General features: G+C 36.7%; 1 protein-coding gene across 1 annotated transcript in view; it reads left to right on the plus strand.

Moving 5' to 3' along the window:
- LOC101846343 overlaps nucleotides 1-22,529 on the plus strand; it is a gene marked incomplete in the record, with an annotated part of 86,749 nt that overhangs the window by 2,023 nt on the left and 62,197 nt on the right. Inside the window, 19 exon segments of the mRNA XM_013081326.2 lie at nucleotides 463-590; nucleotides 1,328-1,484; nucleotides 2,219-2,281; nucleotides 4,371-4,432; nucleotides 5,326-5,400; nucleotides 8,269-8,317; nucleotides 9,791-9,872; nucleotides 10,876-10,978; nucleotides 11,428-11,501; nucleotides 11,782-11,884; nucleotides 13,402-13,520; nucleotides 14,096-14,187; nucleotides 14,968-15,056; nucleotides 16,131-16,259; nucleotides 17,468-17,612; nucleotides 18,303-18,334; nucleotides 19,093-19,159; nucleotides 19,671-19,797; nucleotides 21,207-21,233. Of these exon segments, the coding sequence (XP_012936780.1) occupies nucleotides 463-590; nucleotides 1,328-1,484; nucleotides 2,219-2,281; nucleotides 4,371-4,432; nucleotides 5,326-5,400; nucleotides 8,269-8,317; nucleotides 9,791-9,872; nucleotides 10,876-10,978; nucleotides 11,428-11,501; nucleotides 11,782-11,884; nucleotides 13,402-13,520; nucleotides 14,096-14,187; nucleotides 14,968-15,056; nucleotides 16,131-16,259; nucleotides 17,468-17,612; nucleotides 18,303-18,334; nucleotides 19,093-19,159; nucleotides 19,671-19,797; nucleotides 21,207-21,233 (1,723 nt within the window).

The raw sequence follows: 22,529 nt of genomic DNA on the forward strand, positions 1-22,529 counted from the left end.
ACACACACACACACACAGACACACACACAAACATATGCATGGTCATACAAACACACTTTACACCTGCCAGCATATGACCACATATTCTTTGTAAACTGATTTGTATACGCATACTGTCTAACACTGTGCACATGCATGCACAATATTCTGTTTTAATTTATTATAGTCACCTCTTTGCTTTTTTGCTTTCGTAAGCCTGATAAATTTATGTTATGAATTTTGCCAGCATTTTCATAAAGAATGCATAATGCATGTATGCTTAAACAGCTGTGGATAAAATATGTTTGCAGTACCTTTTAAGTTCAGAAATATCTTAATTTTTTGTACGCATACTTTTCACTTTATGTTAATTTTCGTTCCAGTGTTACTTATTATAATAATCAATGTACGTTGGATTCAAAATTTTAAAGAAAATATTCTTCTCTTTACAACTCTTAAACTTCTTTTTGTCTATGGTTGCAGTAAAGTTGGAGAAAATAAGCAGATGTGAGAACCTCCGATGGCTGATTGCTCGTGACAATAAACTGGAAGATGATGAGGGACTAGAGAATTTGAAGCAGCTGTGGTATCTGGACTTAAGTAATAACAGTGTAAGTAGTCTATCAATCTTTTTGTTTTTTGGTGTGCATAAAGAAATTTAAGAGTTAATGTTAATGAAATTACTGAGTACAAAGAAAAGTAATTTAGTTATTTTTTCCTTTTGCTTTATTGGGGACACCTATATTGCTGTTGGCAAGGTTTCATCAATGTTGCTAGACTGATGTATCTGCTGATATCTTGGATTACTTGGATTATTTCTTCTCACCTTGATTTTTATACGTATAATGCTTTTTTGGTTTGGCGGAGGGGAAGGGGATAATGTCTTGATACATTCCTGAACTATCAGCAATCACTTTAAAAAGGGTTGAATGTAGTAATTAATAGCTGATCATTTTGAAGGCAGGGACATGCTTTGTTCTTTAACACGTTCCACCCACGCAGCGCCAGAGTGCACAACACTTATCCCCACGGACCAGGATACAGGTGCAGTACACGCTATATCACACCGGTGCTAATCGGCGTCCCATGGGGTAATGGGACGGTTTCTTACCATTGCCGATCAGCGCCCCGTGGGGGCAAAGTGTTAACGCACTTGCTATGACTGAAATTGTTTTACTAATATCACCAGAGTGTAAATTTGATCTACACGATATATGCAGATGTGGGCAGGTAGCTCATGTTTAATTAAAATTGTTCACTGCTGTGATTATTTTTTATGCAACGACTTGGAAAGGTCACAATTTGGTCATCTTTGTTATTGTTTGTTTATTTTGCTTTTCATTTCCAGCTGCGCTACATTGACACCTTGAGCAAATTCCTGGCTTTAGGCAGCTTGGTCTTATCCAACAACGACTTGAAATGGATGGACTTGAGAAAACTTCAATATGGCCACTTTTTAAGCATCAGTCTCCATGGCAACAAAAACCTAGACTCAGATCCTTACTGTACGTCTTGGTGTGATTTTGGAAATGTTTTGATTTTCAACTGAACTTTTTTTTGGTCTTAAGTCAACTATAGTTACATTGATTTTTATCTCAATGAAACTTCTATATGCCTGCCTTTATGATCCATTGATATAAGATTTAAAAAATGCAGCCCCTTTTAAGTTTTTCTTTTGACAAAGTTTCAATGATACTGTGTATTTTTAAAATCCATTTTCAAATATTTCCCTTGCCACCTCATTCATTAAAAATTTTATTGTGATAATATTTTGCCTACGTTTTGAATTCATTATTTCTTTTAGCTAAACAGTTGTAGTGAGAATACATATAATTGTAATTTTAAAGTTAATTGCCCTGTCTTTTCATCTTTATTTTTGTGATTTTTGTTTCATTGCTCCTTTTTATTATGAACAAAAATTCTTTGAAACTTTCATATTTTAGGAAAAAAAAATTGTATACTAAAATCTCTTTCAAATAAAATGCATATTTGTGATTCATGTGGGTTCTTTTTCTTCATAGCTCAAAACTTTTTAAAGACTCCATGTCTGCTTTGAACTCATTATTCGGTTCAGTATGGTTACTTCTATCATAAATGGACACTATTTTCTATTGGCTTGAAAGTCACATAAGGGCAGTTTTTATGTAATCAACATATTTTTATTGATCAATAAACGGGAGTCAGGTTTGACTAAATATCTGATAAGTTTAGCAATATATCATCCTTTTTCTATTTGCAGATCGAATCCATGTGATAGATAGTTTGCCTTTGATCTGGGAGTTAGATGGACGACTTGTCACAGGTGAGTACTCAATTCATAGTTAGATACTATGGACAGTGCAGAAAATGAAGGCAACTGTTCAATTAAAAAGGACAGTATAGCCAAAGAAAGCTCTATTTAGAGAAAATTTATAGTTTTATTACTTACTGTGATTTAGAAGTTTTCCTTTTTTGAACATACTTACATTTGAATAGAATGCTTTCCTAAGTACATTGGTATCCGCTAAACTGCAACCCAGTGAAGAACAACCTTCACCGAACAGCAACCTAATCTATGTAACGGAATTTTCCTACATGATACAATCCCCCTTAAACAGCAACTTTTTCTTCTAACAGCAACTTATGTTGCTTTAAATTGTCAAATGAAATTTCTTTTTGAAGATCCTAAAACATTGACACTGGTCTTTAATCACAGTAGTGTACGCTTCCTTCCTCTATTGTGTATCTCCTGAAAATATCAAAATAACTGCTCCTGTCAAAAATGCGCTACACTGAGAATGGAACATAGTACACACCTTCTTCACAAAAGCCACCCTCCTTCAAGATTCTGAAGGGAGGAATCTCAGTCAGTGTGCATACCATTACTGCCAATGCTTGAATTTGGCCTATGTTGTCCTTTTCTAACATAAGAACATCATCACATCATGCAGTTATGACTATGCGTGTGCTTTTGTGTGTGTGTGTGTGTGTTTGTGTGTGTGTGTGTTTGTGTGTGTGTGTGTGTGTGTGTTTGTGTGTGTGTGTGCACGCACATATGTGTGTGTGTGAGTGTTTTATGGGTTGTTTTTTTTTGGGGGGGGGATAGAGTTATCATTATCTTTTGAGTCTACAGCTTTGAAGTTTCGTTCTATAGAAAATTGATGTTAAATTTGAAAGTTCTGCCTATTTTATATAACCTCACAGTGTTGAAAGGAGCAGTAAACAATGCAGTTACCAATTTTCTGTTGTTCTTTGTATACATCTTAGTCTTATTTTGAAGATCAACATCAGTTTACAGTAAAATTCTGACTGAAATATCTTTAGGCCATTCCCAAAGGGCGGACATTAACATGTTCTTGGGGGCTCTCGTGGCCTAGAGGTTAAAGTGTACGCCTCTCATTCAAAGGTCCCGGTTTCGAATCCGGGAAGCAACCGGAAAATTTTCTTCTCTAAAATTGTCTCCTTTCACCTCCTTTCCTGCTCTCTAGCAATGTTCTGTCGTCTGCTTTCTTCTCCACTTTTTGGCCCCACCCCCTCACCTCCTTTGCCCCCTTCTCTGGGCTCCTGACTCTTTCTGCAGCCTTTCTACTGTTACTCCTTGGCTCCTTCTTACCTTAAGTCTTTCAGCCACACCTCTGTTCTTATGGTAGGTAAGATCTACACCTAGCCTTCTCGGACAAGGGTTAAAAATCTCGGAGGTCCCGTGTGCAAGTTGCGCACGTTAAAGATCCCTTGGTGGTCTAAAATCGAAAAGAGTAGGCTTCGGCCGCCATCCGGGCAAAATTTAAAATTTCCTACCAACTGAAAAATGGTTAATGTGTCCCGCACTCTCATATATGACGTAATGCAGTTGCGAACGCCGTAAAACACTTGCCAATCAAAACCCCCCAAAACTCCATGTTCCTATGCACAGTAAAATTGTAAATGGGCTAATTCATTGATGTCATGTTCATAACTGTGCCTTAACTGCATACAGGGAACTGCTGCTTTTTCTTACCTAATCCTTACTATCGTAATTTTTCTCTACTTCTTTTGTATGTTTGTCACTCTCTTGTGACCCCCTATTTCTGGGGTGCCTTGATAGTCGAAGCAGATTTTGTGCTGTTAAAGCTGGAGAGGTGAGCAGAGTAAGCCTGATTCCCTGTATGGACTTCTCTGTTGACATCCACCCCTTAGAGCTCCTATGACCTTATGCAGTTGCGAGTGCAGAGTAAAATTCTAAATAACTGGACAACTTGATAATGGTTTGATAACGTTTCTCAGATTTAGCAGGACATGGAAGTGATTAAAAAGTCTTGATCTTAGTTTTCTATCAAATCAGACACATTTAAACGCAGAAAAAAAACTGGTACTGTCATTTCATACTGTCACTTCATGCAAATTTCGTATGTATTTTTATTTTATCACAACAGTGACAGAACGGTTGCATGTCAAACAGTTCTTCATTGATACAGAATACACACAGCATCCAGTGGTGAGAGTTTGACTTATCTGTTGTCCTCGCTGTGTTTATCGTGTTGCATGGTTATGTTCATTTCAAGAAATATTATAAGAATAGTGAATGAAAATCATAATTACTTCATAGAATTTTATTTTACTCTTTACAAGGCCATACTTTTTATTTTAAAAAATTATGTACCAGGTGTTTTAAAAAAACTTGTCTATCAAAGAATCAACAATAAAACCGAAACCTCTGAAAATCCATTTCCAAAAAAATGGTTCACTTATAGCAAATTTATGCGCCTTGAATAAAATCAGCATTTGAAGCATGAAACACCTTGCATTTTTTTGCAGTTACCTCTTAAATCATGTCTGGAATGTGATGTCTGTCACAGGATAAGCATTTTTTTGTTTTTGTGTGAAAGACAAAGTTTCAATCATTCCATTGTGGAGTGTGGACTTTTTAATTGCTGCTCTCAAATGAACTACAGCAATAAAATGTCTGCTCAGTGGGCTATTAACCTCTCAGATGGAATTTTATTGTTTCCTCACTGTCAAACACAGACTGAGGCTCTCTCAGGGATCTTGTTTTATGAAAGGATTTTACAGCAAAAGCTTTTTCCATTTTGCCCTACTACATAGTGATCATTGAATGCTGGATCAAAATAATGGCATATTACGTAATGCCCATAGTTTCGTTGAACTTCTGTCCATATATGATGTAGATTTTCGGACAACCATTTGACTCATGGAGTTGTTTATTTTGCTGTAAACAGGTTTCTTTGAACAGCTAGTACTATTATTGGGTAAGAGTAAATTTGGCTTCTAGATTTTGTTACATGTTTTGTGTAGTATTGTCTTTTATGAGAAATTTGTGCAAATTCTGTTTCCCTGTATCTTAAAACTATATTTTGTTTCTTATTTTAGAGACACAAACTACCTCGTCAGTTTCAAACGTCAACAATGAAAAACATCGGAACACAAGGAATTGTCAGTCAGGAGGTAATTTGTACCAGTGTCCTAGCTATCCTATCACTCCTTGTTAATGGTCAAGGGATGTCTGCAGTGGCGGGGCGTAGTGAAGGGCTAAAGGGCTTGAGCCCCACCCACTCGTACCCCCACCCCAGACTCTTTCCCTCCGTAAATGAATGTTTCTTCTATTAAACATGGGTCTCAATATTCCGCTATTTAGCGAATTTCCGCTACTGCCATTTCCTCCGCTAAACTCTGCTACCGCGACAGCGGGCCAATCAGAAAAAGAGTTGCTTCGAGCAGGGTGACTGCCAGACCCTGGGAATTACCCGGGAATATGAAAAAAAAATTTCAGAGACCCGGGAAAATTCATAAAAGATCTCGAATATTTGAAAACCAAATCCAATAACGTCTTTAAGTTCATTTTTGCCAGTCGCGATTGTGATATTGATTCGGCTTTTCCCGGTCTGGGAGTACGTTTCTCGTGAACAGGTGGCTGTGGCGGCAAGTGGAATTGTATGTGACACCGAGGCTCGACTGGAAAATTAAGGTCTACTTTCTCTTTCGTTACCACTCAGAAATTTGTCAGTAGTAGTCTGATAACGCAACATTTGTAACATGCAAGTTCGGCATTACGTACGTGGTGTCTCTATGAAAATAGATCAATATTCTTCGCTGTCCTGCCACTAAAAAAAGAGAAAAGAAAGTTATACAAGCGTCCTGTCGGGCTCTCCATTGTGACCGGTCAGTGAACCTGCAAGCGTTCTGAGCGCTGCGAAGTACAGGACTCCAGAATGGGGGGGGGGGGGGGGGTGAGATTATTGATTTTTTAAAAAGATACACCCGGGGATGGGGGGAGGGCTGGACGCAACACCGGAGGAAACTGGAAGCAAATTTTTAATATTTAGAATTTTGATTACTACTGCAGCTCTCTCGAAAATAAGGTGCGCGTTGGTGCAGGCCTTGTGTGAAATCAGGAACCATCATAAATTGTAAGCGTGTTATTAATCTTAGGGGCCTAGGTGTTCACGTTTCATTGGATGGGTGACAGTAAATTATCTCAATATTTTAGCTTTCTGTTCAAAATTCGCAGATTTTCAGTGTCACTACATCCTGCCCTCCCTAAGTTCTTACACCTCTCACACTGAATAGGTCTACTTGGGCTGTTCAAGTTATTACTCTACTTTGAGTTTGAGCGTTTATTTTTGTTTTTCACGTTTTTATATAAATATATATACTAGCTGGGCCCCCTTTCGGTACTTTAATATCAACTAAAAGTCATTGGCCTACTATATTTACACTCAAATGGAATGGGGGCAATAAATCTTGAGAGATGCAAAAATATATAAGGTATAGATCTATACTCTCAAAACAAAATGTGCCTCGCGAAATATCACTTCTGGATTTTCTAAAATTACAGAGACAGAAGCGTCGGCCTACAAAAGCGATCTGCGAAATAAAGAAATTTAGCTTTTTGCAGCAAAACTGTCTCCATACTGAAAAAGCGAAGGGCGTCATGATCTGGAGACTATTTTAAAGAATCTTTTGGCGAAAACCGCATGTCGATCGATGCAGCCATTAAAAAGCCTTTTGAATAGCAAAATACAGCCACAACAAATAGATAATAGATATATATATATATATATATATATATATATATATATATATATATATATATATATATATATAGGGAAAATATAAATAAGTTGGACGGAACCCCAGTGCGCCACCACTTTCTGTACATAATCAAGATTACAAATATTTGGTAAGTGACTCTTACTTGAAATTATCCTCCGAACCCTGAAATTGATGTGAAATAACCTTGCTTTGATAAATTGATGGTTTTTGTTTCAGCATTCTGGGGTTCAACAGTATAATAATAATGGGTGTTGCACGAAAATGGGCTTTTGTCGCGATCACCTGGAAAGTTCCTACTTTTAAAAAATTCTGAGTTGGGACCCATGAATAAATAAGATAATCAGTTGAAACCATTAGAACTGTTTCAGAATCTTCCGCCTCCACCTTTAGTTGCATGCGGTGAACACACATGCTTGCTCATTTATCAAATCGCTGTAGACACCGCTTACAATGATAGTAACCAAACAGTCAATCAAATGTGTTTAGGGCTCAGCAAAGGATGAGCCCATTCCCACGGTCCTTATTTAATGAAACTCTTCTTGAAAAAAGGTAAAAGAAACAAACGAGAGCCCGTGGTAACTGTTGTTAGAGAGGGCTCGTTCTCTGCCAATCCAGACAACGCGGGGAAAGTTCATGACACTCTTTCCCCAGAGACCCAGTAACCAAAATACGCTCATGGGCCCTCGTTTTAGGAATATCAGAGAGGGTTTACAGTATTACTGTAAAACTCTCTGGGAATACCTTGCTTTCTGAGACCCCGCGGCCTAATCCAGTTACTGTTGTATGTGTGGGCTTGTGTGTTTAATTAATTAATTAAATAATTAATTTTTTTGGTAAGTGTTTTACGGCGCTCGCATCAGCATAAGGTCATATGAGTGCGTTTGCGTGTGAGTGTGTGAATGAAACATACTCACACATATCTGGAATGTCCTCAGAACCAAGGAATTCTTACCTTTAACTTTACCTACCCTGATTTCTCAGCCCCACCCACATTTAGAACCACCCACCACCACTGGATGTCTGTAAACATGCAAGTCAATTCATTGTACAAACTATATTTTGCCTTTTGAAGGATTTTTTATTGTTCAAACAGTTCTTGCAAATGCTCATCTCTTTACTCAAACAAGCAAATAAACAAATTTTGCTTCTTTGACTGCCCATCTGGTGTATTATGGACATCCTTATCTGACTTGCACTCCTCTCATGCTGAAGGCCAACATTTTTGCATCTTTTATGATACAAGTGGTGTTTTTTTCACAGTGCAAGTACATCTATTCCAAGTTTCCAATGTCAGAGACTCACACCAAACGTAAGTCTGCTCACTCAAGCTCGCATCAACTGAGATTCATGTTTAGTAATAGTTACAAGCGTCATGCTTTGTTTGGATAATTTTTTAAACAGTAAAAAAGTTCTGAACTTTGAATTGAAAGGGACAGAACTGCTGCAAGCTGACAAAAACGCCTTTTTAGAATTCTCAGCAGTTTCGAGAAAAGGAGATTTTTTTGTCAACGTAACTATTTTAAAAGGTTTTCTTCATAAATCTTAATTCTAATCTATTAAACAAAGTAGTCACAGTTGCACTTTGATTTTTTCACACAAGTAGGGCAACTGATCAGGTTTTTTATTGAGTAAATTAAAAAAAAATTGAAGCCAAAAATGAAAAAGGCGTTTTTGTCAGCTTACGGCAGCGAAATATGAAAGTCACATAGGTAATTGCACCTACAGGTATGTATCCGTATTAAAGGCTGATGTATTATATTAAACACACTTTTCATTGGTTCATGATACATTTTTAGGAGTCACACTTTTATATTATGTAACATGTATTCCTTTATATTTTTGGTTAATGAGAATGTTCCCACAACTTTGAAGGAAGATTGCACATCCCTGGGTATATGGCACATTCGCTTTTGTTCTCTTGTCCAGCTCAAATATATAATAGGCGTACTAGCTGGGCCCCCTATTGATGAAAGGAATGATCGGTGCATAACATCAACTGTATGTCATTGGCCTACTGTATTAACACTCTACTGTAATGGAGCAATAAATTTTGAGAGAAGCTAAAAATTAGAAGCTCAAGATCTATACTCTCAAAACAAAATGGGCCTCGCGAAATATCACTTCCGGCAATTCCACTGTGGAGGACAGCTATGCAGATTTGTTTAGTTTCTCAGTGGAATAATCACAAAGGCTAAAGAACGAGGGGAAGTTTTTGTCAAATATATTTTTCTAAATTCAGGAAATTAATAAATAAAAAATCGATCTCCGTCGTGGGGACCTATCTATCTTTTTGCAGGTACTTGCCAAATTTCAACTTTGTTGCTGTCGTAGTTTTATTGGAAAAGTGACACATGTATTTCCTTGTTGCCAAATATATATAATAGATATCGCTTCTTGGCCTTTTGGTTAAGATCAAAGTGTAGTATCCGTTCCCGACTTTTCCTCTGCCTTGTGCCCACTGGTAAGCGGGACGGCTACTGCAGAAGCTGATGATGGACGGAGAAGTCTGTCCCTCAATTATCTCTAGTGGATGGATTACCTTCCTCTTTTAAAAAACAAAAGAAAAGAATAATATGTGTTGACATTGATTTTTTTCTTCCCTCTGACCTCACTCACTCACTCAATTACTCGGGGAATAAAAGATGTGAGGACAACAGAAAAGGATTCTGTCTCTCATATTTGCTCTTGTCAAGTGAAATACAGTGTAAATAACATTGAAGTATTTATTGAGATACTTGCTGGGTTCAGTTTTTGATTGTGATTAAAATATACTTCTCTGCAGATACCGATGAACGTCGATTAAAGTATCTAGCTCACATGGTTCAAGAAGACATTGTCCAGTGGTCTAAGGAACTGGATAGCAAGTGAGACTTTTTATCTGTGTTCTTTTTCTTGTAACACACTTATAAAAACAATTAGAAAGAAATTAAAAGAATTAAAAAGAAACAAAAGTAGTTTCTGGGATACTTGAATGACATACAGGCCTTGAATATCTTGTTCTCAGCGGAAAAATAGAAGACAAAAGATGCAAGGGTAGACCAAAAACAACTTACTTAGAGAACTTGAACAGATGGCTGACTGGGAAAGACTTGGATAAACTAAGTTTTTTTAGAGCGTCCAGTGTCAGAAATGAATAAAAATCATAATTGCCAATATCTGCTACAGATGAGGCACTTCATTATAAATCAAGAGAGACTGCTTGCATAATATTTTTGCTGTTTCCTCTAGCCCTGAACTGAAAGATCTTTGACTTAAAGCTGTGTGAAGAAATCGGCTGTGAGCTGGTTCAGAGGCATATTTTAGTGTTCGATTTACACATCTCCTTTTTATTTTTGTAAATGGCATTAAATGAAAAATTCTCTTGCTTCTTCATTGGTTAAAGAATGGGATACTGCTTCCCTCTAACAAGTTTGCAGCATTTTTGTCTTGAATGTAACTCAGTCTGTGTTTTTGAAAATTTGAAGCTTTTTATTCTAATGGTCTATAGTCTTTCAAAGTTGTAATGTTTGTTCTAAGCATGCAAGCTGAAGAAGAACTTATGCTTTTTGCACAATGATGATACAGATGATAATAGTTTGCATTTATATAGCAAGTACCCCTTCTCAAAGTAGGCTGTATTTGCTTTACAATTAATCATTTCTCTGAGAGGCTCTATGTCTGTCTGAAACATTTTCAGCTTCATTTGACATTCCTAGACCATACTTTAGTTAACAACTGAATACTTTTACTTACTTTATTTTTCTGATCTAGTAGCCATCTGAGCGCTTAAGGCAGATGTGGCCTGATAACAAGTATATAAAGAAGAAGCTTTGATGCCTGTATTTCTGTAAACTATGGGACTCTAAACTTCTCTTTTCTCTCGTTCAGTGATCCTGGAAGGCCAAACATCAAGGAGAAATTCCTGGATGACCTGTTAGAGAACCGTAAAGAGGATGTGGAAAGATGTAACATGGTGCTGCTTCTGCTGGTGGTGAGTATCTTAGTTTCCTTTTCCCTTCTATTTTTATGATAAGAATCAAAACTGGTTTTTTAAAATAATGCGGTCCTGAATGTTAAAGTCTGGCTTTAAGTGAAAATGGGAAGACCAGTGTCATTGTTCATTTATTATCTCTAAATTTATAAGTTCATTTTCTTTCTTTCTTTGTTAAGAAACAGCGCAAAAATTGCAGAGATTTTGTAAAATTTGAAACCTCACTCCTAAAATATAAGAGGAAAAAGGTTGCTTTTTCAAACTCCTGTGTTATGGAAAAATGCTAAGACTTAACCACATTCTTTAATTGATTGAATTCTATTTTTGTTAAGAACAGAAGAATACAGATTTGAACTTGACTGCATGTTAAAACAGTTTTATTTGAAATGAATGAAAGACCTGAAAAGGTTCCGAATGTTTATTTTTTAAAAATTTGTCTTCAACTTCAGATTTCTCTGGAGTTCCAGCTGCCAACTGCCCTGGTGGTGACTGTTTTGTCTGCTACTCAGCTGAATACCATAGGGTAAAATCTTCTTTGACTTCAGTGATTTTAAAAATTATTTTTACTAAATGTTTGTAGTTAGATGTCTCATGAAATTTATTGGATGAATAATTAATTTTTATACACTCTCTCAATTTGTGAAATAGATTTGCATTACTTGTTTTCACTGCAAATAAAGTAAACGAATATGTTTGTTGAAGGTTCAATATGGTGATGGCGACTTCTCTCCAACATATAACATGACCAAACCAAATTATCAAGAGAAATGTAGGGTTTAAAAAGAATTCATCCCTGTTTTCAGATCTGCACAAACCATGCCCCTCTTTCTGCTTCCTCGTGCATACCGCACAAAAGTCATCGGGGTTTTGATCAACGCTGCCAAAGTGGACAGGGACAATCATGTGGTGAGAGCAGCTGCTGGTTTATAAGTTGGTGTTCACTGCTTAGTAGTTGTTACAGGTGTCTTTTCATTTGATTTTACTTCATATTTTTTTCAAAATCATACATTTGCTTAAAAAAAGCTCTGTATCAGTTCTTAAAATGTGCAATGTTTTATGAAATGTCTTTTACTAATCTTGTGATTTATGATTGTGGAGTTGTATTGTTATTTTACATTGTACTTGAAATTTTTTGGCAAAGGTAATTAAAAAGGGTGCAGTAGGTGGAAGGAAAACTGACGAAATCTGAGTAGCAAACCAAACTCGTTTATTAGGCAGAGGCTATATTATATTAGAAATGATAGGAGCAGCGATTTTTTTAGAAAGTCAATTCCTGAAACTGCAGAACTGACACAGAACTTATAAAAAGTAGTAGTCTTGAAGTTTACAGTATGTGTTTGTGGTCTGTCATTTTTATCCCTGGAAGACACTCTTTGCTTCAGGTGATAAAATTACTGAGATCAAGTTATTATGTCTTGATTTGTACTTTTTAAATGGACTGTCATATTATTTGATTTACTGGGGAAACTAGTATAGCTACTTCTCATTTTGTGCAAGTCTGAATTCAATTATATATTTGGCAACTTTTTTAAAACACATGTGTCACTTTTCCCCTAAAACTAGCACAGCTACAGAGTTGAAAGTGGGCCAGATTTTTTATTTATTCATTTCCTGAATTTAGAAAAATATATTTGACAAAAAGTTGCCGTCCTTCTTTGGCCTTTGTGATTATTCCTCTGAGAAACGAAACAAATCTGCGAAGCTGTCCTCCCCAACGGAAGTATCAGAAGTGATATTTTGCGAGACGCATTTTGTTTTGAGAGTATAGGTCTAGACCTTCTAATTTTTTTCATCTCTCAAGATTTATTGCTCCATTCCAGTAGAGTGTAAATATAGTAGGCCAATGACTTTCAGTTGATGTTAATGCACCGATCATTCCTTTCATCGAAAGGGGGCCCAGCTAGTGTTTTAATATTGTTGTGTTTTGATCAGATAAAATTTTGACTCAACTGAAAATTCTCTGTTAGCTGTTCGACTTTATTATTACTGTCAGGCATGGATAACTGAAACATATTGGGGATTAACAAATGTGTTTGACACATCCATAATTCAGGTGAACTTATAAGGCAAAAAATTCAGAGAGATACCTGTCGGGGAATGGCAAATTGTATGAGCTATCGGAGATTTTGAGTGGGTGGTTGGCGGGTGCTCTGGTGTGGTTTGCTCCTTCTTTCCTACCAAACATCTGTCGTCCTTATCTCCCCTCCTTCTTTTTGTGTTTGTTACTCTCTTGTAACACCTCAAATCTTCTGGGGCTCATATGACCTTATGCAGTTGCGAGCGCCGTAAAACCTCTACTAAAACTAAAAACTAAAAGAGATTTTGAGTTGTCCGTGTTTGAGTTATCTGTGCCCGACTGTACAAGCTGATGTATGTATGTATTCATATCTCCCTCCTTTCCCCCATCCTTTTTTTTCATCCAGCAACATGAAGGAGGACTATACCCTCAACTGTTCATGTGCCTGTACTACATAGTAGCTCAGTTGACTCGCATCAGCCAGACCAGCTACGCTAACATGAAGAACATCAAACCCCTCTCACAGTGCGTGTTGTCTGCTCTCTTGTTACAACTGAGATCAACATCATCTTAATTTTGATACAATTTCCAAGGGGAGGGGGGAGGGGTATTAAAGTTTATTTTTTATCAAATATTGTACAGAGACATTTGTGCCCTTAAGGTTATATTGCTTTATGAGAATTGTTTTCATACTTGGCTTCATTTATAAATGTGTGTAGATAGATTTGTGTGGGTGCATGTTTTTGTTTTGTTTAAAGTATGCATGTGTGTATGAGTGTGTATTTTTGTTTCTGTGTTGGAAAAAAATGATAAAAGAGAGCAAGGTGGAATTAGAGAGAGAGAGGAAAGAGAGAAAAAGGAAAGAAAAAGAGGGAAAAAAATAGACAGAGAGAGAGAGAGAGAGAGAGAGAGAGAGAGAGAGAGAGAGAGAGAGAGAAACAAAGTGACTCATTATATTTGCAGATAGTAATAATAATATGATTATATTACATCTGCAACTTCATACAACCGTGCCTTGTACATATATGACCATTAACTTTTGAACTTCAACTATTTGTACCTTGTCATGACAACTGCCCTCTATTGTTTCCTCCTGACAGTAACTCTGACTATATGGCCTTGATGGCCAGTGAGGTGGTGTCCTTGATGATGCAGGTGCCAAAGTTCTTTGACTACCTGGGCACAGACACAGGTGAGAAATACAAACGTGCCTATGAGTAATTCAAGGATTTAATGAAAATATTTTTACGCCCCTGTCAATACAATTTAGATCGTTTTGAAGATCGCTTAGACCCTGCATTTCAGAGGCAACCTGACCAGCCCAGCAGACCTAATGAAATGCTTGATAAAAATTCTTTCTGCTGGTGAATCAAACTTGAGTCTTTTGAGTGTGATGGTAAAACGCATTACTGCTACAACACAGATGCAGGTGCCGATGAGGAAGAGGTCAAAGGTATAACAAAAGCCTTAGAAGCATATGCTGTGGCTTGTAATAGTAAAAAATGATTATTATTACCCAGGTGAAAGAAAATGATTACATAACATAGGGAGGGAGGGGAGAGAGAGAGAGAGAGAGAGAGAGAGAGAGAGAGAGAGAGAGAGAGAGAGATGGGTTTATCCATAATCTATACTATTACCCCAGCAGCACACCTGAGAGCATTCTGAAACAACCTCAACTTCCTGGGCAGTATACAGTGCAAGCTGCCATTTATAGGCTCTAAAACACTAGCATACTGACAAGATTTTTCGCTGTCTATGGTGGGTACCCATTCCCACCTGGGTGAAGTGAGGAAAATTCGTGTAAAGTACCTTTCCCAAATACACAAAGTCGGGTCCGCGGCTCAAACCCCTGAACCCACAACCTCACAATTACGAGTCCGGTAGCCTAACCACTAGGTCATCGAAGCCACTTCCAATACGTTCTTTCCCCTTTTAATCAACGCAAGCTTCCCTTTGTTTGTGTCCCTCCCAGGTGTGATCAACCTGACAGCTTCAGCCACCGGGAGCTTTGAGACAGTGTACGAGATGCAGGAACTACTGTTGGAATCTCACACTTTGCTGGTAAGCCCATGGGGGAAAGTGAAATTGATTTATGAATAAAAATGACTAAAAGTTGGAAGGCAGGTTTGTTGTGAATGCACGAGGCTGGAAGATGCTCTTGGTCTAAAAATACATACAGTACTGCTTTTTTTGGACCCATAGGGAGATATTTTTTGTACAGTACAGCACATACAAATTGGAATCTGCACTGTAAGATCAATGGGAAGGCACCTGGCACCTGGAGAAGAGTCACAGAGGATGATGTAGAGAAAAGTGGGAAGACATGGAATAATTTCAACAGGCTAGCCCAGGATAGGGAAAGGAAAAGTGTGTGTTCTTGGCCTATACCCTGATGCAAGATGAAAAAGGCAATGATGATGATGACGATGACGATGATATACAATTTCTATTTTGTGACCTTGCCCATTTTTGCTCGTGAACTACTCTCAATATACAATGTCAGACCAATACAAAATCTTTTAAACAATCTACTGTTGGACCGCAATGTTCAGTGCCCTGTTTTTGGCGAGGGTTATTTTATCTAAGTCATCCTCCGAGTGACCAGCTGCCTAAACGTTGTGTCACCGAGCTATTGACTGTAACATTTGCAAACCTTGCAAGCCTGAAATTATATTATATCAAGTTTTATTTTTGTTTTAGAAGATCACTTGGAAATCATCTTGCATTGTATCTCAATATAGTGCAAGTTTACAGAGCAATATGCAATGTTGGCGCAAAGTGTGGGTATGTGTGTTTTAAGGCATGTTTGACACGTACTCATTGTTTTCCTTGGAAGTAGTAATTTTGAACTTGCATAATTTGTGACTATTAGTTGTTGTTATGTTTGACATTATTGTGAGCCTGAGCAATTTAGGTCTAGTGTGGCTTCCAACTGAATTTTTCTCACTGATCTCCTTCGGGTGTTGTCATTGTGTTAATGGACTTTTTAACTCCTCACTCGGTGTTGATGTCTCATTTAAATCATGCATACTCTACTAAGGAATATAGAGGAGGAAATAAAAACTGACACAAAGGAGCCACCTTAAAGCTCAAAATGTGTCTAAATTTCCATTCTAAAATTTTTTTTTCCCCCAGAATGGTCTTACTTATATTGATGTTAATCAAGGCAAAGCTAAAAAGATAGTTTTGAAAGCCATCCAGAAGAGACTGGACAAGATCAGCATCAAGATGTCAGACATTCCAGTGGGGGATCGCTATCTTGCTGTGAGTTCATGTCTATTCATGAAGTCCAACCAAATAATTGAAACATAATTAGAAACATAATTGTCATTGATGATTAACTGGATCAAAGCATGAGGTACTCACTTTCATCTTGGGACAAAACATGTAACACAGTTTGAACGATAAAGGTCTCATTGTAAATTGAACAAGTGGGAATTACAGATCAAAACACTTTTCTTTGATCTTTGTGAAACTGATTAACATCCTGCGCTGAGCTCTTTTGTTGATCTCAAAGATTTTAAAATCTTTGCTGTAAGATTTTAAAATCTTTGCTGTGGCAAAAAAATGAGTAGGCCTAACTTCATTTTTGCCCTTCCGTAGGGGATGAATAAAAAAACAACATTTTGGGTTATTGATTTTCTTGTAACAGTATCATGGTGTATTGCAGTAACAATATAAAATTTTGAAGATGAGAGTAGTGTAGTGTGACTCCCTTTCTGAAACTGCATTGTTTTCGTTTAATTTACATGTACTTATTCCGATTGTTGACTAATAAAAGATTTTTGATTATGGTTCAATTTGTCTAATCTTTGAGTATTTCATACAATTCTGATTTCTGTTTGATGTGCTGAGCATTTTCTCTGCTTATCTTGTACAAATAATGAAATTTGGAACAGTTGAGGCAAATGCAACAATGTCATTTGAGGTATAGCGAATGCTTTTTTCAGGGAATAACACATCTGTGTTCATAGTAGGCCCAGATAATTTTTGCTGAAGATTTTTATATATGCCAACATTAACTTGAGACGTTTCGAACGTGGTTCAATTTTCGAGTAGTTAAAGAAAAATTATCATAAAAAACGTATTTCATTCACAATCTTTTCTCAGAAATTGGAGCTTCTATGGTTAGTGCATTTTTGAGAAGAATATTGGACATCTTGATTTTACAAAAGAATGGATTGATTTATCGTATTGTTCACGAGCTTTGACGGTCATGCTCGAAAGATGCTTTTAACTTATTTTAAAAGATTGATGTACAGCAAAGTGGAAAGACAAGGAATAACATCAAGAGGCCAGCCCAGGATAGGGAAAGGTGGAAAGTGTTTGTTCCTTGCCTATACCCTGATCCAGGATGAGAAAGCAGTGATGATGATGATGATGATGTTAAAAAATGGGGGTGGGGGGGGGGGAGGGTTGAAATTGACTTTTACATGACTCTCAATACTGGCCTATTGGCATCCTATCCTCAGTTGTCAGATGCTCTGCCAATCAAACCTCTGCACTCTGTGGTCTGGGCCTCCAACTTCTTGACCAACGGTCAAACAATCCCCTGTCTGGAGCCTCCAATTCTTAACCCAGCAAGGGAGGCAGCTAAACCAAAGCCAGTTCCTCCAAGTGAGTTGGGAAAGTTTCGTCTTCTTTTGCAGTTATCATTTATGTTCTGTTGCTGGCTGTGATGATGTCTGTTGTGTGATTCATTTTTCCAATAGGATATGCTATTTGGTGAAAGTTATTAAGGCATGAACATTTTTTGGATATGAACAGCTGTATATGTGAAGCGTGCTGACAAAATGAGTTACTTCTCGAATTTTTATCCTTATGGAAATAGATACATCACGCTTATAGGTGAAGTTTTGACAATTTATAAGTATGAAATTTTAGAACGCATTTTGTACTTTAAGATTGCGGCATCAATACAAAAAACTATAAATTTCACCCTAGTTTCGATTTTTGGCCAATATCTCCATTTGTGGATTGTGAGAAGTAACTCGTTTTGTCAGCTCGCCTCACATATATAAAAGGTTCCTTTTGTTCTCCAAAATTTCATGTAAAACTGACCTCTCAGCAAGATGCTCATAAATTCATATTTTTTGTGTTGTTCCTTTGGGTATTTTTGACATCCAAAAAATCTAGTTATAAAATTATCATAAAATATATTGATGTTGTGGAAGGCACATAAATTGAATTGTAAACACTTGAAGCCTGTTACGATACTTTTTTATGCTTATTTGAAGACCTTAGCTGTGCCATCAAGATTAGGTACAACAATGTGTCTACTTTTAAAAATCTTCTTTTATCTTACAGAGAGAGGCGAAAATGTCCTTCTGGGCCCACAGGTATGTAGTTAACGTGATGTGTAAACTTTCAAGGTCGTATCTCTTTGAACTTGTAGAAATGTAGCCAAGCAACGTGTTTGGTTTCTAGGTGGTATTTGGTGGTGGAAAGGGGGGGGGGGGGGAGTTTATCTCACTCTTTGTTTTTCTTTTCAAGCATTTCCTTGCACTGTGCAACAATTGTTTTTATGTTTTCTATTTGAATGAGATAAAATGTTAACATTTGCGGTTTAAAGAAAGTTATTATACTGGAGATGAATCCCTTGGATATTTTTGTCTTTTAAATATTTCTACAATAAAATGTACAATGTGTGATGTTATACTTTTATTTCTGTGTTCTGAAAAATCCAGTGGCTGGAGATGAAAGTTGAGAAAACTGTTAGACTCTGATTAACTGACTTGGGGGAGAGCATTGTAAACATTGTAGCAGTGAAGTTGGAGTAATGTTATTGCATTGGCAAACAGAATTTTGTTTGAATTTTTGCTTTAAGTATCTAAAGTAACATTTGGAATACTGTAAAAATGGAAACGTTCTATTTGTAAGGTATTTAATGCACAAATATTAATGTTCAACAGCCATTGGTTGGTTGTAGTTTTGAAACATTATGTTCACAATAATCTGTGTACATTTTGTAAAGCACACAGAGCTTGCTCAATACAAGTGCTATCTATTACTATTATTATTATTATTAATTTTATTATTATTATTATCTAAACTGCTTTGTACCCTTGACTGATGGTGACATACATTGATTTTATAGGTAGTGGGAGAAATTTCCATGCTCATGGAAGGAGACATTGGACTGGTGAAGATTGACGCTGTCCCAGGTAATCTTCAAACTGCACCTGTTGTTTAAAGCTGTATTTTATTGTGTTTAACTATAATTGGGTTTAGAAATTTTCAATATGGTCAGCTACCAATAATGAAGAGGGCACAAACAAAGCAAAACATAAATGCTGTTGCATTTGATTTTTTGGACACATTCTGCTGACAATTTTCTAATTGTTCACTCTCTTGGATCAATAACATTTCATCTGAATATTGCTACCTAAGAAACTAACAGTTGGTTTGTGGGATGTTATTACCTATTAAAAATTTTTTTAAAAATTGTAAATTGTGGCCTTGAAATGACTGAACATGTGCGAGTGAAATTGTGTGGAATGGTTGGAGGGTGTCACTGACAGGCCATACTTATTTCATTAGTATTTACTATGATTATTACTGCCATCTCACTTTCTCAAAATATTGCTGTATGTATGTTTGCCTTTTGCTCAAAGTAACACATTTTGTGTGTTTATTAGCAACGAATTGTATCTTTGACTTCTTTGCTTCTCTCAGTATCTAGCGGAGCAGTGGAGAGCAAGCTGAAATCAAGTGATGCTCATTTCACATTTGTGGATATGAAAGCTCTGTGTTATGCCAAGGATATTGGAATGTGGAGACCCACAAAAACCATTGGAGACAAGTAAGATTTTTTTTTTCTTTCTTATTTTCTCTGATTGCATTGTTCCATAAAAGGATTTTGGTTGGAAATTGAGCTTATGTTTTGGGAAACATTGAAATTCACCATGATGTGTCTTTCCGCTATGTGGCAGCATTTATGAAATGTCAGACTGTTTACTAATTCATTCTCTCTTGTAGATCACTGATAGTGAGTGTTTCTTTTTTTTTTTCCATGGATTTGATGAAAGAAAAGAATTGTGCCATAGAGTACAAATGTGAGGCATCGTGGTGAAATCAGACGCTCGTCAATATACGGAAACGGAAAAAAACTGGCATTTTTCTGCCAGTTTGAAAATTTTTCTCGAATTTTCGATTTTTGGCTCAACACCCTCTATGTCCGTTAAAACACACATTTCTATATGGATTTTACTGAAAAAGGCACAGAAATTGCAAATTTTTAGTTTCCACGGACTCTCAAGCTTTGGAAGTCACTAAACTTTGGCGGCCATTCTATGGCTAATTTTACCTCTGAAACCAGGCAACCCCCACCTTCAATCGCGAATATCTCGACTTCTCTTCAAGTTAGATTGGTATTTTTTTCATTCAAAGCAAGGCAAATGAACAAGCTTTAAGCTGATACCAATAACTCCACATGCCCAAAAATTGACAAGCGCCTGATTCCACAAATTGTTCAAGACACTTCTGTTGATTCAACACAATAGCTTTTAGTAGGCATGGGGCAGATGGTTTGTTTAACTTTACATGTGTGCTGTGCTGTTTGCCTGCTGTGTCACTTAGCATTGTGTGATTATGATTTTGTGGTTGGTTGGATGAATATAATATCATATCAAATTTATGTTATTTGCCATGTTTGTGTTTTGATTTCCCCTACATAACCAGGGTGTGTATGGAAAGTCTCTGTTTTTATGATATTTGCATTGTAAAATTTGATGCAATCTGCTGCCTTTTTCTATATTTCCGTTTGACCGAAATATTTTTTTTCCATTTTATAATTGATCTCTTGATAGTCTAAAATTGCTGACAAATTTGTTTAAAAAATCCTTCTCGAGGCAGTTTTTACCTTAAGTTGGGTATCTGTCTTTTGTTTGAAGTCAGTAAGAACCTCTGTTTTTTAAGTCTGTTCTCATCTTGAGTCAATTTTCATCTGGTATCTGGGTAAAATGTTTAAAAATTATTTACAACTATATATACTTAAAAAACCTCTATCCGAAGAATTTCTTTGTAACTCTTCCTTATGAGCGGTTTGTTTAAGTATTTTAGAAAATGCTGGGCTGGATTTTGAGGATGGGAGTGATATGTTTGAGCATGTTTGTATGTCATTGTAAGACCATAGCATTTTGAAATAGAAAATAGTGTGTTGTATGCATTGTTGTTGGAATTGATGTGTGAATGACTGTTGCTCCAATGTAGCCGGCCACCAAAGAGGGAGGAGAAAAGGTAGGGGCTTTGTATACAGATCTGTAGCTGTAGCCTATTTGCTACTATTTTTGTATTATGTAGCTTAGTCTTATCTATAGCAAACCATTTTTATATTGTATTACTGTTGTAGAGCAGCAGTCTATATTCCTGCAGTCGTCAACATATCTAACTTTATTTTGCTTTAATACAGTTGCTTTGTCATGTGATACCTTGTTGAATTTCTGGCTTTCAGCGAAAGTGAACTTGCACCCCTTCCCTCCCAATTTGGGACTTGAACTAGTTAGCACTTTGGTGTCTTCACACTCCCTGGGGTCTCATTTGTGTCCTTGTGACGTCATGCATGGAAGACAGACGCTTTTCAGAATATGGTCGGTGGTGGTGGTGGGAGGGTCGCTAATCAACTTTTGCTCTCTCTTCTTTTGGGTACGAAGAAGATGATTAAATGTAGATTTTCACTTTTTACATAATTCATATTACAGGTACCAAGGAAAGGCTAACCTTGAATATTTGGGGGATTCTAAATCTGCAGCGGGTTTGCTTTTCCCAAATCGTAGACCATTGTGCAAACACATCAAATTACGTCATACATTATACTGTGCGTGCAGCCAGATGGTCATTCGACTATTGTTTTTTTGTGTTTTGATGTTCCCAATTATTTCAGCAATGTACAATGATAGTGATTGATGATGAACACGTGTCAGAATAAGAGCTCTTTTGACTTTTGATTGCAATGAAAATTATAATAGAAATGACTGTCTCCTTAAGGCTCTCAAGGCTTTCAAAAAGACAATCTTTTCTTTCTTCTAAGTAGTGATAGGCGCAAATAGCTTTAGAAAGTGATATGAGCAGTGTTGCTATCCTTAGTCCATCAAGATTTTTTGGGGGGTTTTAATCCTTGAATTTTTTATTTCTGAATCTCATTATAGTTATGATTATAATCACTGTAAAATAGCAGTAATGCTATCAACATTTTGTAATTTGTCGTAGCATCATTGATAAGCGACAATAAATTTTTTTTGAGAAACAGGATTTTAAGATTTTAAAAAATGCAAATGAGCATTTTATTTTTAACTCTTGTGTAGGGTCTTCAGCATTTTTATTTGTTTTATGTCTTCAACTTGAAGGGCCAGTCTGGCCTTATAGAGCAACATTTTAAAATATTTGATCTGATTATGATTCCTTAGATGTAAGTCACGATTCCAGACTGTGAACAGTCAACCTATAGTTGTGTATTCCTGTAAGGCTCACATGGCTTCACAATAAATCACAAGGGAGAGGAAGAGACCTGTTCTTTTCAAATGATCAAATCCGCCC

The sequence above is a fragment of the Aplysia californica genome, unplaced genomic scaffold, assembly GCF_000002075.1.
Source record: "Aplysia californica isolate F4 #8 unplaced genomic scaffold, AplCal3.0 scaffold00126, whole genome shotgun sequence".
NCBI lineage: Eukaryota > Metazoa > Mollusca > Gastropoda > Aplysiida > Aplysiidae > Aplysia > Aplysia californica.